At 42.7% G+C, this 17,420-nt stretch overlaps 1 protein-coding gene across 2 annotated transcripts in view; it reads right to left on the bottom strand.

Moving 5' to 3' along the window:
• LOC112119852 (heat shock factor 2-binding protein) overlaps nucleotides 1-17,184 on the bottom strand; it is a 45,921-nt gene extending 28,737 nt beyond the window's left edge. For both annotated transcript variants that reach the window (XM_026651739.1, XM_026651746.1), the window contains exons 1-3: nucleotides 17,102-17,184; nucleotides 13,559-13,709; nucleotides 6,837-6,940 (exon numbers count right to left, since the gene is read on the bottom strand). In XM_026651739.1, the coding sequence (XP_026507524.1) occupies nucleotides 6,837-6,940; nucleotides 13,559-13,709; nucleotides 17,102-17,137 (291 nt within the window). In that variant the 5' untranslated portion in view covers nucleotides 17,138-17,184. The remainder of the gene's footprint in view (nucleotides 1-6,836; nucleotides 6,941-13,558; nucleotides 13,710-17,101) is intronic.
• Between the last annotated feature and the right edge of the window lie 236 nt (nucleotides 17,185-17,420).

The following is a 17,420-nucleotide window of genomic DNA, read 5'->3' as shown; positions in this document are numbered from 1 at the left end:
GGGTATGGGCTTCTGGGCCACTCAGACTATCCCAATGTGTGCAGTGCTATAGAGGCTGGGGGAGTGACATCACAACTGGGGTGCCAGGAACTGGAAACAGGGAGATGGAGGTGGTGGGGGGCTGTACCACACCTCTCGGGGGGGAGGCTACTGGAGAGTGCCTTGAGCAGAGGGAGTAGGGGCCAGTAAAGAAAAGCATGCCAACTGAAGAGTTAAAAATGGGGAAAGTACAGTCCATGTCAGAAGAAAGCATCCTGTTTGTGTGGGTGCCCTGTGTGTTTCCCATCCCGACACATATAAGGGCGGGAGGAGTGCGGGGGGAGTATATTTTCTTAACAAGTTTGAGTATGGAAAAAAAAAACAGAGCCAAACATATGATTTAAAAAAAACCAAACCAAACGAAAAACACCACGCTCAGGATTTCAAAGCTAGGGATCTCAATTTTGGGGGGTTGTCTAAATTTTTGAAGTTGTGGGGTTGAAAATACCGAAAGAGTTAAAGTCACCTAAAGATAAGCTGCTATAACATGGTACCCCTATCCATCCACAATGCTTCACAGATTCATACGTTACTGTTAGAAGTGATTACTTTAATTAGATCTTTCAGGTCACATTGGTCTAAAAATCTACTTTGCTGATCTTTTCCTATGTCCACATCTAGCTGCCTACATCACATCTTATAGCCACCCTTGTGTTGATTAAATTTGCTGGCAGTAGGAAATGCAACGTATGATTCACTGTTTTGCAAATCAAATGTATTGAGCAGATTTTTCAGCATTAATCCACAATATATTCTGTTACTGTAGTCTACTCAATAGACTTACACTAATTACTGATACCAAAGAATCTGGGACTTCCGTTGCTGGTAAATAGTTTTTGGAACATTTTCTGGGGGTACTAAAAGCAGCCTGTTATTAAAACCAGCCATTAAAATCTTGTTAACTTAAAAATGAGTTTGTTGAATTTACTCTCTTTTCTCTAAACTCAACATCAGATCCATTAGCTTCTGACACCATCTTGCAGCAAGTCTTCTACTCAAATACACTGAACTTTCTTCCTATCCCTCTTCTTTTCTGTATTGCATTTATTCAGTGTTTGCATTTTGCACTTAGGAGGGGAAATGCGATGTTGATTAATAAGACATAACTTTGGTAATGTCATAACTGGATAAGCCTGTCAGAATGCAAAGCCACAGCAAAAAAATCAAACCCTTCACAAACAACATCATAGCAAATGAATGAAAACCAGAAATAATATTCACAAGATCAGGGGAATAAACAGACCCTGCAAAAAACACACTAACAACCCTCCAAGAAGCAATTCTACTGTGGGTGCACACCACTGACTAGTTATTGTGCTGTGCAACATCTTCCAAGAAGGGTCAAACTTCATGACTACAACAGTGATAAACTACGTAACTAAAAAGTGATTAGTTAAGATGACAGTAGTGAACCAAAGATGACATTTATGCTTCCAATTTTGCTCAGGTTCAGAGGGTGTCTTAATTTCCTAAAGACGTTATTGTTAGGGACAGAGACGTAGGCAGTTTGGCCTAGTAGTCAGAGCAGGAGTCAGGGTCACAGCCAGGACTGATCAATGCGGTTGGGAGGTGAGGCGCAAAGACAGGAGGAGAGGCAAGGATCAAGCAAGGAGCAGGCGCACAAGAGGGTACAGGAGCCAAGGCAGGAACAGGGTTGGGTACAGTAAGCAGAAACAAGCAGGGTCCAATGCAGCCACAACAGGACACCACCTTGTTACTCAGACAAACTTCCTGTTCCTCCTCCTGGTGGAGGTGGGCGATCCTCCAATCAGAGTTCCCATAGGTGTTGCCTTGGCTGAGGCTACAGCCCTAGTAGCTGCTCAAGCACACCAGGTTTCCATAGTTATTGGGTGGAGGTCAGGATGGTGCAGCTGTCTGGGGATTCCTAGAGCCTGGGTTCGAGACCCGGGACATCACAGTTATCTAAGTTTGTGAAAAAACAGTGGACTACAAAACGATTATTCATTCTTGACCAAGAAAAGAGTATTAATATTATCAACAAGGCGGAAGGAATGCAAGCCAAAATAGGGAAAAAACAGGTTAAAGAATATTTAGAAAAGCTGGATGTATTCAAGTCAGCAGGACCCGATGAAATTCATCCTAGGGTGTTTATGGAACTAGCTGAAGCAATCTTGGCATCATTGGCAATTATCTTCAAGATCTCCTGGAGGAGGCTGAGGTCACAGAAGACTAAAGAAAGGCAACCATGGTACCTTTCTTTTAAAAGGAGAACAAAGAGGACCCGGGGAATTATAGACCAATCAGCCTAATTTGACACTTGGAAAGATACTGGAACAAATTATTAAACAATCAGTTGATACGCACCTGGAGGATAACAGGATTAGAAGGAACAGCCAACATGGATTTGTCAAGAACAAATCATGCCAAACCAACCTAATTTCCTTCTTTGACAGGGTTACTGGTCTACTGAATAGGGGGAAGCTCTAGTTGTGATATATCTTGATTTTTAGTAAGGCTTTTGACACAATCCCCCACGACATTTTCATAAGCAAACTAGGGAAAAGTGGTCTAGATGAAATTACTATAAGAGGCGTGGCCAAAATGCAGCTCTTTAAGAGTTTGAGTGCGGATCACAGAGCTCGGGGCTGTCGCCCCGCCAGAGGAGCAGAGGCTCAGGGCTGCAGCCCCACCAGGAAGAGCCAGTGCACGGGTCTGCAGCTCCGCCAGGAAAAGCCAGTGCACGGGGCTGCAGCCTCACTGGGAAGAGCTGATACATGGGTTTGTAGCCCCATGGGAAGAGCCGGTGCTTGGGAGTCCAGTCCTGCAGGAGGTGCCCAGGCTCGGGATTTCAGCTGCACATGCCCATTATAACAGGAAATTGCTTCACATAGTACTGTGTGGACCTCCTTGCTTGGGATCTCCCCACATTCTGCACAACATAGGCTGTGTTTACTGTTCATAATTCAGATTTCAATAGTTTTAGATTTAAGTGTTAACCCTCCGTTAATTTCGTGGATGACAATGACATCTTCAAATTGTAAGAAACGCAAGTATGAAGAAAACTGAAGTTTTAAGCCAGAATGAGAGGAAGAATTTGCATTCACTGTTAAAGGTGGTAAACCCCTGTGCCTTATCTGCAGAGCATTGCTCACTCACTACAAAGTGAGCAACTTGAAACCTCACCACAAAACTAATCATAATAACTTTTTGTCTAAATACACTCCTGAATCAGAATTAAGGAAGAACAAGCTAACTGCAATAAAATCACGCCTAAACAGTCAACTACTTTCTGTGTTCAGTAAGGAAGCTGACACAATGACCAAAGCTAGTTTTGTTATGTCATGGAATATCGCTTGTGCTAAATGTCCATTTTGTGATGGAGAATTTGTTAAGAAGAATACTGCAGAAGTGGTTGCAATTTTAGATCCAAGTAACACAAAACTTCAACAACCAATAAAGCAAATTCCAATTTCGCACCACCCTATGGAGAGGCGGATCTCCCAGATCAGTGCTGATGTTGCATGCAAGATGCAAAACGATCTAAAGAATTCTCTAGCATTCCACCTGTCAATGAATCCACGATATACAAGATAGACCACAACTAGCTATATTTGTTCGCTATGTTTCCGTGGATGTAATTGTGAAAGAAGAAATGTTGGACTTAGTGGCGCTAAAAGAAACAACCCGTGGTGTTGACATAAAGAATGCACTTGACAAAGCATTGACAAATGCCGATGTACCACTGGATAAACTTGTCAGTGTAGCAATGGATGGAGTACCTGCCATGGTAGGGGGGGAAAGTAGGCCTTATCGGACTCTTGAAAAGCAATCCCAAATTTCCAGAGTTTCTCCCTGTTCATTTTATCATCCACTGTAAACATCTCATAGGCAGATACTTCAAGTACAAAAATATTACAAAAACGGTCCTAGAATTTGTCAATTTCATCTGCTCGAATGGGAAGAATCATCAACAGCTCAAAAATTTCATTGAAAAGCTGGATCTTGAAGACAAACCTAATGACATCTCTTTCTACTGTATTGTGAGGTGGTTATCAACCAGCAATGTCTTAAATAAGTTTGTGGAACTGCTGGAGCCTTTCAATGCTTTCCTTGAAGAAAAAGAAAAGTCCTATCCAAAACTGAAAGATGAGCAATGGATGCAGAATCTGATGTTTTTCGCGGATATTATGCAGCATCTGCAAACTTTCAATTTGGCACTCCAAGGGAAGGATAAGATTATTTCTGACCTTACTCAGACAGTATTCAGCTTCCAGAACAAGTTAAAGCTTCAGCAACATAGTGTCAAGAGACTTCAATCACTTTCCCCAACTCAAGAGTAGGGTAAAAACATTCCCTGAAATTGAAGTAGAAGATCACAAACTCGAGGAATACAGAGGTAATTGACAAGGACTGCTTGATACTTTCAGTCCAGGTTTGAAGACTTGCAGAAGCTGAGATCCTGCTTCGCCTTTCTTGTAAACCCTTTCAAGGTTGATGTGATCAACGATGGCTGTCCGATTCCCAAAACCGTGATTACAGAAACATCTGCTATAGAAATGGAACTACTAGAACTTCAGGAGGATGAAGCTCTAAAAATAATGCATAACTAGGGGCAGAGCTCTTCTTGACCTGCTGCTCACAAACAGGGAAGAATTAGTAGGGGAAGCAAAAGTGGATGGGAACCTGGGAGGCAGTGACCATGAGATGGTCAAGTTCAGGATCCTGACACAAGGAAGAAAGGAGAGCAGCAGAATAAGGACCCTGGACTTCAGAAACGCAGACTTTGACTCCCTCAGGGAACTGATGGGCAGGATCCCCTGGGAGAATAACATGAGGGGGAAAGGAGTCCAGGAGATCTGGCTGTATTTTAAAGAATCCTTATTGAGGTTGCAGGAACAAACCATCCCAATGTGTAGAAAGAATAGTAAATATGGCAGGCGACCAGCTTGTCTTAACAGTGAAATCCTTGCTGATCTTAAACGCAAAAAAGAAGCTTACAAGAAGTGGAAGATTGGACAAATGACCAGGGAGGAGTATAAAAATATTGCTCAGGCATGCAGGAGTGAAATCAGGAAGGCCAAATCACACTTGGAGGTGCAGCTGGCACAGGGGCAGGCAAACTTTTTGGCCTGAGGGCCACACTGGGTTTCGGAAATTGTATGGAGGGCCGGTTAGGGGAGGCTGTGCCTCCCCAAACAGCCAGGCGTGGCCCGGCCCTGCCCCCTATCATCCCCCCCCCCCGCTTCTCGCCCCCTGATGGCCCCCCCGACTCCTGCCCCATCCAACCCCCCCGTTCCCTGACGGCCCCCCTCCCGGGACGAGCACAAGTCCATGGGGCCGGATGCACTGCATCCGAGGGTGCTAAAGGAATTGGCAGATGTGATTGCGGAGCCATTGGCCATTATCTTTGAAAACTCATGGCAATCGGGGGAGGTCCCGGATGACTGGAAAAAGGCTAATGTAGTGCCCATCTTTAAAAAACGGAAGGAGGAGGATCCAGGGAACTACAGGCCAGTCAGCCTCACCTCAGTCCCTGGAAAAATCATGGAGCAGGTCCTCAAGGAATCAATTCTGAAGCACTTAGAGGAGAGGAAAGTGATCAGGAAACAGACAGCATGGATTCACCAAGGGCAAGTCATGCCTGACTAACCTAATTGCCTTCTATGATGAGATAACTGGCTCTGTGGATGAGGGGAAAGCAGTGGACGTGTTATTCCTTGACTTTAGCAAAGCTTTTGATACGGTCTCCCACAGTATTCTTGCCGGCAAGTTAAAGAAGTATGGGCTGGATGAATGGACTATAAGGTGGACAGAAAGCTGGCTAGATTGTCGGGCTCAACGGGTAGTGATCAATGGCTCCATGTCTAGTTGGTAGCCAGTATCAAGCGGAGTGCCCCAAGGGTCGGTCCTGGGGCCGGTTTTGTTCAATATTTTGTGCATAGCAATGCCTGTGTTATATTCTATGTATTTTCCCTTTTGAAACAGACATATTATAGAAATGTTATATTAAATTCAAGGGACTAATTCCTCCAAACAGCTCTTGATGTCAACTATCTGAAAAGATCTTGCAACAAGCTTTGAGAACACCCAAGCAGTGTGTTTCTCAATCTTGATACAAAGAGCACATTTATGTAGATTTGCAGTGCTGTGTGTTAAACCAGATTCAAAAAGAGTCAATCTAAAAAAAAATTAAGGAAATTCATATTTAAGGATAAAACTGTCCTAAATTCATCCTGTGACATGTAACAATTGTGGCACATACAATATAAAAAAATCAAATTATTCTGAACCTCCTGTAGACTATGCAACACATACATGTATAACTGAGAGACAATCTCTTTATTATACCAATTCAGGTGTAATTTTATGTTTGAAAAAAAGGAGAGATCTCGGAACACAATTATCAAACATATTTAGCTTCCCCCCCAACTCCATTTATAGGAATAATACGTAATTAGTTATTTTAGAGACATTTATAACAAGCGGTAAAGAAATTCAGACAGAAGTGTGAATTTGTTTCCCTTTAAGATTCCAGCTTCAAATAATTATTAGTACTACAGCCGTGTTTCATTTTACTACTCTTATCATATGGATCTTTCTGTTCTAGACAATCTTTCATATAAAAAGTATTAACGTAGAACTTTTAGGTGCACAATTTACATATTATTTGGCTATATGAACTCAATGCCCAACAGTTTTCCAGGCTGTCCAGAAGCCATATACTTGAAGAGATATTATATCTTGCAAGGTTCAAGTGCTGAACTGGTATTTCCCTGCACTTCTTACTAAAACTCAAGCATACAGATCATAGCTTACTTTTTTGTGAACAAATGTACCTTTTTCTCCCTCATGCAATCTGCTTGGGCTGTTTCCAGACGGGCTTTGAAGTGTTCACAATCCATTCTTACCTGCTCTAGTTCTTGCTCTCTTTTCTCCATGTCTGCAAAAAATAATTTTAAAAAATTAAACAATAAGAAGTTACAAGCAGCTACCTTATACTAAGCATGAAGATTCTGCCAAATGCAATTTGAAGAGTCTGCTTTAATATTTGGTTGTGTCAGGCCTCCTCCTTGTGGCCAACTGGGACTATAACCATGTGTCACATTATTAAACAACTATTACAAAAAAATCTATTAAATGAACATGAAGTTTTAGATTTAAACCAGGAAATACATGAGAATTCACGGTGAAGGATCAAATCTCTCTTACTTGACCACAACAGGGTACAGTAAGCTATGTTGAAACTGAGCTCCCTTTTGCCTAGAATATTAACTTTATATTTAATGTCGTTCATTTTCTATTTTTTATTAGTTTTCATAATCTGCAGATTATCTGGAGTCTTTGCCCTCAACTTTAGTGGCAAAGATGAGGAAAATACCAATACCAACTAGAAGTAAATGTTGATTTAATCTATGGGGATGAAGTATGTGAACAATTAAAAAATGTAGTACAAGCACTCCAAATGTATTAATGTTTGTGGAACACTAGATAAATGCTACGCATATCTTTATAGAGCTGGCTAAAACTGATCCATGATTGCTTTAAAGAAAAAAGAAAAACAGTTAAATAAGAGAAACTGATCTCCAAATTTATTAGAAATATGATTTTATTTAAAGTGCTTTGCTGTAATAAATAGAAATCAAGTGCAAATTATTATTGTGACGTTGCACCCCATAAGGCTTCATGGAAATATCCTTATGAATGTATATATGATATAACTGGAATGTTTTATGCTACATATGCTATGTAACATATCTATGTAAAGGTTATGCTCTACTGAATATATTCATCCTATTTGTATGCATGTGTCATTGTTGTGTTCGAAGTTATAAATATTGGCTGTGTACTTGCTTGATTTCTAAGTGGCCTTAGTAAAGCATTTGGTCAGCTTCTTGAGAAAGGAATGTGCAAATTAAGTGCCCAATCAAGAAACACTTAAAGGACAATGAATCTTGGAAGCCTCCAATCCACATAAGAAGTCTACCTGAGAACATTCAGGGTAACATGTACACAATGGCGGCTGCCTGTAAAAACTGAGTCATGCATGGACATGTGACTTGCCCATGTGACTCCAAAACTCCATCTTGGAGCTGGACTTTGCATAGGAGAGAGGAGGGGGTCTCCACCCACAAGAGAAAGTCTATTTAAACCCCTCCATTTGGTCTTCAGTTGGCTAAAGAGATAGCCTCTCCACCCCCAAGAATACCTGAAAGAAACTGGAACAAAGGAGAGTAACTACAGGGGGTGTGAGTGATTGCTGGACCCAGACTAGAAGGAGACTAGTCTGTAAAAGGAAGCTTACTGGAATTCCTCTGAGGGTGAGGTTTTTATCTGTATTCAGTTTTCTTACTGTATTAGACATAGACTTGCGTGTTCTATTTTATTTTGCTTGGTAATTCACTTTGTTCTGTCTGCTATTACTTGGAACCACTTAAATCCTACTTTCTATATTTAATACAATCACTTTTTACTTACTAATTAACCCTGAGTATGTATTAATACCGGGGGAGGGGGGGGGAGAGCAAACAGCTGTGCATATCTCTCTATCAGTGTTATAGAGGGGGAACAATTTATGAGATAAACCCTGTTTAAGCTTTATATGGGCATCTGAGTGTTAAAGACAAGAACACTTCTTAAATTGCTTTCAGTTAAGTCTGCAGCTTTGGGGCACGTGGTTCAGACCCTGGGTCTGTGTTGGCGCAAACTGGCGTGTCTGGCTCAACAAGACAGGGTGCTGGAGTCCCAAGCGGGCAGGGAAAGCAGGGGCAGAAGTAGTCTTGGCACATCAGCTGGCAGCCCCAAGGGGGTTTCTGTGATCCAACCCATCACAATTATAATGCTAACAAATCAAGAGATTAGCCCCATGCCACTTCAAACTAGCCTGCATCACTAGGTGGGCTGTCTTCATAGGACAGTCTCACCCACTGCAATCTGCAGAATGAGAGACCAGGACCAGGTCTCCTCTCTGAACATAGAGTACCACTTAGTTAACTGAATAATCACTTTAAATATTAATTTCTCTCATATTTGAATAACGAACTGTGAAATTCTGAAGGGAAAAATTTAATTTTAAAAACTTCCTCCAGTGCCGTCTCACAATTCCCCCCATGTGCTCAGAAGGACAGACTAGTTCTCCCACAATTCACTGGGAAAGAACGAAGTGGCTCCAGAGGTGACCCCAGCAATTACAGGCCGGCAAACTGGTTGAAACTATAGTAAAGAACTAAACTGTCAGACACAGAGATGAACATAATTGGTTGGGGAATAGTCAACATGGTTTTTGTAAAGGGAAATCATGCCTCACCAATCTACTAGAATTCTTTGAGGGGGTCAACAAGCATGTGGACAAGGGGGAATCCAATTGATATAGTGTATTTAGATTTTCAGAAAGCCTTTGACAAGGTTCCTCACCAAGGGCTCTTAAGCAAAGTAAGCAGTCATGGGATAAGAGGGAAAGTCATCTCATGGATTGGTAACTGGTTAAAAGATAGGAAACAAATGATAGGAATAAATGGTCCATTTTCAGAATGGAGAGAGGTAAATAGTGGTGTCCCCCAGGGGTCTGTTCTGGGACCAGTCCTATTTAACATATTCATAAATGATCTGGAAAAAGGGGTAAACAATGAGGTAACAAAATTTGCAGATGATATAAAACTACTCAAGATAGTGAAGTCCCACGCAGACTGCAAAGAGCCACAAAAGGATCTCTCAAAACTGGGTGACTGGGCAACAAAATGGCAGATGACATTCAATGTTGATAAATGCAAAGTAATGCACATTGGAAAACATAATCCCAACTATACATATAAAATGATGGGGTCTAAATTAGCTGTTACCACTCAAGAAAGAGATCTTGGAGTCATTATGGATAATTCTCTGGAAACATCCACTCAATGTGCAGCGGCAGTCAAAAAAGCAAACAGAATGTTGGGCATCATTAAGAAAGGAATAGATAATAAGATAGAAAATATCATACTGCCTCTATATAAATCCATGGTTTGCCCACATCTTGAATACTACGTAAGGATGTGGTTGCCTCATCTCAAAAAATATATATTGGAATTGGAAAAGATTCAGAAAAGGGCAACAAAAATGATTGTGGTATGAAACGGCTGCCGTATGAGGAGAGATTAATAAGACTGGGACTTTTCAGCTTGGAAAAGAGACGACTAAGGGGGGGGGATATAGTAGAGGCCTATAAAATCATGACTGGTGTGGAGAAAGTAAATAAGGAAGTGTTATTTACTCCTTCTCATAACACAAGAACTAGGTGCCACCAAAAGAAATTAACAGAGAGCAGGTTTAAAACAAACAAAAGGAAGTATTTTTTCACACAACACACAGTCAACCAGTGGAACTCTTTGCCAGAGGATGTTGTGAAGGCCAAGACTATAACAGGGTTCAAAAAAGAACTAGATAAATTCATGGAGGATAGGTCCATCAATGGCTATTAGCCAGGATGGGCAGAGGTGGTGTCCCTAGCCTCTGTTTGCCAGAAGCTGGGAATGGACGACAGGGAATGGATCACTTGATGATTACCTGTTCTGTTCATTCCCTCTGGGGCACCCGGCATTGGCCACTGTCGAAAGACAGGATGCTAGGCTAGATGGACCTTCGGTCTGACCAGTATGGCCGTTCTTATGTTCTTAAAGTGGCTCTATTTACTGCCACACAAAGAAAGAATTACTTACTTACCCTACGGTAACTGTGATTCTTCGAAATGTTGCAGTCAGTGTGGATCCTATTGTAAGTGCACATGCCCCACCTGCGCACAAGCTCGGAATGTTTTCTGAACAGCAGTGATTGTCAGGGCTACAGATGCACCTTGTGCCTCCTTATGCTCCTGCACGAGGGCATAAAGGGCAGACTGGGTGCAATCCTCCCTCAGTTCCCTTGCAACTCAAACCTGTGCTGCTGAGGACTCTGACAAGCAGGGAAGGAGCATCATCTCACGAAATCACAGTTACTGTAGGGTAAATATCTATTCTTTCTTCTTCAAGTATGTGCCAGCGTGGATCCTACTGTACGTGACTCGCAAACAGTATCTTCTCCAGATGGTATGAATGAGGAGTATCAGCTGTGTCAATCAAATCAAAATTGGAGTACTGCTCTCCCAAATTTGGAATAATGCTTGAGAAATATAAGGCAATTGCAGAAGATGTTGTTTGCGTTCTGATGGAGTGAGCCTTAATATTTGGTGGGGGAGGTACACCAGCCAACTGGTAACATGTCAAGACACTTTGTGTTATCCAGTTTGACAAACTTTCCGATGAAACAACCAGCTGTAGCCAAAACTGATTAAAGGACATTTTGAAAAATGTATTCCTGTCAGTATAATTTCAAAGAGCTCTGGATACATCCAGACTGTGTAGTTTCTTCTTCCTTTGTCTTGAGTGTTGTTTTGTGAGGTAAGTTAATGAATTGACTTAACTGGAACTCAGAAACCATTTTGGGTATGAATCTTCATAAGATCCCAGTACCACATTGTCTGTGTGAAACAATGTGTATGGGGGTTCAGTCATGTGCGCCTGAAGCTCACGCATTCTGCTGGCTGGTGGCCACCAAAAAATATTGTTTTGAGAGATGGAGGATGGAGCACAGTAGGAGACAGGCTCAAAAGCGGGAGGTGTGCTCCATAAGTTTTAGGAGAATAACACTGAGGTCCCATGCTGACATAAGTTCTCTGGCCAGTAAGTATACATTAGGCCAGTGGTGGGCAATCTGCAGCCCATGGGCCACATGCGGCCCATCAGGGTAATCTGCTTGCGGGCCGCGAGACATTTTGCTGACGTTGTCCGTCTGCAGGCACGGCTCCCCACAGCTCACAATGGCCGTGGTTTGCCGTTCCCAGCCAATGGGAGCTGGGGAGGCGGCGAGCCACAGGGACATTTCCCGGAAGTACAGCTGGGAAAACGGACAGAGGATTTAACTGAAACTTGTCAATGTCTCTTGTCGTGAGCTGCCTCCAATTAACTCATCATCTGGCCATGAATAGATATGGATGACCTTCTTTCTCAGGTGCACTGCTGCCATCACCACAGTTAGGCATTTTGTGAAGTCTCTTGGTGATGTGAAGAGCCGGAATAACAATACCTTGTTCTGTTAGTGAGTAGGCCCCACTGTAAATCTCAGGTACTTCCTGTGGGCCAGGCGGATGGTGGCTATGTGGAAGTCTATCTTGTGAGTTGAGAGCCACGAACCGATCTTGACCCTGAAGAGATGAAATAATCCTGAATCTGAGGTAGTGTACATATTTGTTTGGTCTCCTCGGGTGTAGGATAGGACGAAAACCCCATTTTCTTCTTCATAATAAGGAAGAATTAAAAGTACATGCCTCTACCCCCATACTCTTGCAGCACCTTCTCTGTGGCTTCCGAGAGGCCACTTCTTTCTGTAACAGGCACTCGCAAGAAGGGTCCCTGAAGAGGGACAGTAGAAGGTGGTATGTAAGGTGCAAAAAATGAAAGAGGATGGGGTAGCAGTGAGCAATGATGTTTAACACCCGTTTGTCAGCAGTGATCTCTGGCCACACCCCCAGGAAGGGAGTAAAGCATTTTCTGATGATCAACTCCAGATTGCTCTTGATGAGGCTCCCAACACTCCCATCAAACCTGCTGCCTCTGAAAGGGATTCGGGTGCACGATGGAAGATGACGGGTCTCTTCTGGAATAATAAGCTGTTTCCTGGATGGTTATTCTGCTTGGCAGTTATGGGGGTAGGATAACATTCTTTGTCGTGTAGGAGCTGGTATTAGAACAGCTTATAGTATGGTACTGGAGAATAGTTTACTACTGACCTCAGCAGAGCTCTTGAATCTTTGAAGGAATGGAGCACTTCATCCATCTGGTTACTGAAGTACTTCATCTCCTTGAAGGACAAGTCTTTTATAGAAGTTTGTACTTCTTTCGGAATACCACATGTCTGCAACCAAGAGCCATGTAGGTGTAATGGCCATGACCATGGATCTGGCAACCATGTACGATGCATCAACAGCCACTGGCAGCACCATCTTTACTACTATTTGGCCCTCTTTGATGGTCTCCCTCAGTTCTTCTCCACAGCTGTTGAGCTTGGATAGGAAAGGGGTTACCCTCTGCCATCTCAAAAAACCTGTATTTTGCTGGGGGGGGAGGAGCCTAGTAGTTTGTGATATAAAGTTGAAGGGAAGCAGATAGATATGCCTTATGTTCAAAAAGGTCGAATTTCTTTGGAGCCTCATCTGCCGTTGCACTTCTCTCATGATTTTCAGTGCAGAATGAGTTTCTTCTGTCCCAATCTCTCTTCCTTTCTGTCTTTTGATAGGAAAATGGTAGCTTGCGTGAATCAATAAAGGTTTTGTCTTCAGTTAACTAATTTTAAAAGATTTTAAAAAAATTTAATTGATTGACATATGTCTAGCTAATTCTGAAATTTTAAAAAACACCAGGGTTATCCTTTAACAAAATATTTAAGCAAAATGTGTCAACAAAAATCTATAGCCATCTGTACAAACTGGGCTGTGTTTGTTCTAAACAGTGTTGGAAGTATTTATGATTCCTGCTAATGTGGTGCAACTTACTTGTTTCAATAACATCCAATTTCTGGAAGCTCTCCAAGACATCTCCATTCAGTATTCTAGGTAGGAAGTCTCGTAACTGCATCACTTCAGTTGTCAATCTCTCCAAATCTCTCTTTCTGACTTTAACAAATTCCTCTTTGGTCTCAGCCTTCTGAAACATGGAACAGACCACAGATATCTTTGTTACTCTGCAATATTCTCTCATTTGTATTCTAGTTACACATCCTTCCTTCACTCCCACAAATGCATCTCCCTCCGTTCAATATCTGTTCAGAAATACAGAATTTTATTTTGAAAGGAAATGTTATCTAGTGGTCTTTTAAAGCATGGGACTTTGAAAATAGCAAGTGTCATACACATGCTGAACTACTGTATTTAGAATGTCCTAAGGCTTATGCTGTACCTTTCATATTTTTAAATGAACTCAGAAGTTTTCTGAACCACCCCCCAACCATGTTGCTATAATAGTTGTTCTACTGGAAATATTTCTATTCACCACAAAAGATCAATTAAATAAAAAAAAATTAAATTAACATTCATGATGAACCAAAAACACACACAAGCAAATTCTGAGTTTAGACCAGTAACAGTCATGCAATTCCTCTTCTTGTACCTAACTATTACTATAGCATCCATTTCTACTCTGCAGCCTGAGAAAATTAGCTGTTTTAAAAAAAAAACCCATGATTTAAAAAAAAAAATCTCAGTTCCAAAATAAACTGAGGACTGAACTCTAATCTCAGCGGTGAAGGTGCACATTGCACTGTCTTGAAAACTCTGCTGTACATTCAAGAGTTATCACTAAGAGATTCAGTTTTCTTTGTCTGGAATATCTGTTCTCCAACATGCTTTCAAAAGGCAGGATTGCAAAATTTCAGAGTGATATTTTGCTTATTTCAACCACCAATCCAATTATAATATTTATGTTACATCCAAGGACTAGACTGGGTGCTAAAAAAAACCCACAAATTTTTTCTCCCTAGAATGAAGCAACATATTTCTTACTCTCTTCTACTCTGATCATTTTGTATTATATGTGTCTAATTTTTTACTTACAATCCCGTCCATTTCCACAAGTCTCTCTTGTTGTCTCTCTCTCCCCTCTTGTTTCCCCTTTTTATTTAAATTCTGCTCTTTTAGGGGGGACAGGAGGGAACATCCTTCCAGGAACCTTAATTTCCCCCCTTCTCCCTCTCCAAGAACCTTGCATTATGGGGACTACCTCACCTACCAAAAAGGACACAAAACTAGAGATATGTTGAAATCCCCCAATCTTTATTTGATGTGTACTAGTCAGTGATGTTCAGATAGTAACCCTGAAAAATTTGCAAATAGATAGGCAACTGACTATCACCTCTTGCCTTGCAAATCCACCTGCCCTAACAAACAGCTGCATGCCCACACTGGTCAGTTAATGTTTAAAATAAGCCAGCAACTACCATGTTGGCAAGAAACCTCTAGTGAAAACAGTTCCCCCTCAAACCTGTCAAACTTCCTTCTGAAGAAGAGCTCTGTTTAAGCTCAAAAACGTGTCTCTATCACCAACAGAAGTTGGCGCAATAAAATATATTACCTCACCCACCTTGTCTCTAATATCCTGGGACCAGCATGACTACAACACTGCATACAAACTTCCTTCAGTCAGCCACAAGGGGTTGCTAAAGAACTATACATGTAGCCTTTTCCCTAAAGTGCTAAGCTGTCTCTGCAACATTCCCACCTCCAGCTGGATGAGGGAGTGAGGGTCATTCCAAGTATGCATTGCCACTAAACTATCAGGACAACACCTATGGCATTTGTATGTCTCCCACACCTTTTCTATTATTTCCTCTCCCTTCTTGGTTGCTTGCTTCCTCCTCTTTCTCTTCTCTCTTTTTCTATGCTTCCCTTACTTCTCATTTTGATTGTTTCTTTTGCAGTTCCCCCCAACCACCACCCCCACTTCAAAAACACACCCGTGCTGTCTTGCATTTAACAAAATCCCAGTTGTTCTGGTTCAGGCAACAGAGTGAAAATGAAAATATTAAAGTAACATTCTTTACATAGACTGTAAGCTTTTCAGGGCAGAGAGCATCTCTTTGTCATATGTTTGTACAGTGCCCATCAACAACATTGGGGTCTCTAAGTGCTACCATATTACAAATAATAAATATTAAAATGAATTAAATCTCAAGGGACTCAGAGGGAGGGGAAGATAAATGGGGCAGCAAGACTTTAGATCAGGGGTAGGCAACCTATGGCACGCGTGCAGAAGGCGGCACATGAGCTGATTTTCAGTGGCACTCACACTGCCCGGGTCCTGGCCACCAGTCCGGGGGGCTCTGCATTTTAATTTAATTTTAAATGAAGCTTCTTAAACATTTTAAAAACCTTCTTTACTTTACATACAACAATAATTTAGTTATATATTATAGACTTATAGAAAGAGACCTTCTAAAAACGTTAAAATGTATGACTGGCATGCGAAACCTTAAATCAGAGTGAATAAATGAAGACTCGGCACACCACTTCTGAAAGGTTGCCGACCCCTGCTTTAGATGAACAGTGGGACCAATCAGTGGACTGGGTAGATAAGTGATCAAACAAGGATGAAACAGCAAATCAGTAGTTTTAAGAAAAATGGAAAGCAATTTGGAATTGGCATCAAAGATGGATATATTCAGTATTGAACACTAAATTTAAAAAAGCCTGTTATTGGAACATTTGGATTGAGACGTTAAATTGAGAAAATTCTAATTTACGGTTCTCTCAGTGAATATAGTTCATCTCATGCAACATGAGAGTTACAGCAGCCAAGTTTAATTTTCTTTCCTCCACTCAGAAATGAGTATTTTCAAACCTCCCACATGTTGGAATATTTTTTAAAAAGAAAGTAACTAGATACAAACTATTTTGCAGAGGAAAGAAGGATGGTTTTGTGATTAAGGCCCCAGTCTAGACTCAGAAGACCTGTTGAGATCAATTCCTGACACTGCCACAAACTTCCCTGTGGAATAGTGGGCAGATCATTTAACTGTGTGTCTCAGTTCCCCATCTGTAAAACGTGGTTACTATTTCGCTAATGCACAAAGGTACCGTGTGGTGCTCAGCTGCTATGTGGCAATGGCTGCTTCATAAGTAACTAGGGACACAAGGTGGGTGAGGTAATCTCTTTTAATGGGCCAACTTCTTTTGGTGAGAGAGACACGTTTTCGAGCTTATAGCTCTTTTTCAGGTCTGTGTAAGATCAAAAACTCCCACGTGCAAGAACCGCCCTGCAACATTTCTCTCCACACTTTAAAGTCACCTCCATCCCCTAGGCAGTCAGGCCACCCCTCCCTGGGCAGATTGTTTCTCCAGCGTTTCTCTCAGCGCCCCTGGGCCTCCCTGCACTGCACAGCCTGGGTCAGGGCGCTGCTCCCCCGCCACCACCTGGGGACACGCCCCGCCCCCCACTTTGTGGGCGGGAGGCCTAGGCCGGGCCCCTCGCTGCCGCCTCCCCGGGGTTTGCGCGGCGGGGGAGCGGGGGCCGCGCGGGAAGGCGGGTGGCGCCGCCCGCTCTACCTGCCCGTCCCCTGCGGGGCGCGCGCTCCGCTTCATAGTGCCGGCCTCGCCCCTCTGCCGCGCGGCGCGAGGAGCTCGGCGGCGCCGCCACCAGCCACGCGTCTCCGCGCCACGTGACTCCCCTGAACGCCCCGCCCTCCCAGTCCCACATCGGCGAGGGGCGGAGTCTGGCGGGTTCCGGGCTTGGTTGGAACCGCTGCCCGCGGCCGCGTGGGCGTCGGGCCCGCTGGGGGAGGGGCAGCCTCTCCGTTGTTAAGGGGCGGGGCACCCCCTACCCTGAGCTGCGCCTAAGCGGGTGGGCCCCGCCCCCATGGGTGCC

Source organism: Terrapene carolina, unplaced genomic scaffold, assembly GCF_002925995.2.
Source record: "Terrapene carolina triunguis isolate 2854851 unplaced genomic scaffold, T_m_triunguis-2.0 Scaffold31, whole genome shotgun sequence".
Lineage (NCBI taxonomy): Eukaryota > Metazoa > Chordata > Testudines > Emydidae > Terrapene > Terrapene triunguis.
This window is presented reverse-complemented; position numbering and strand designations above follow the sequence as displayed.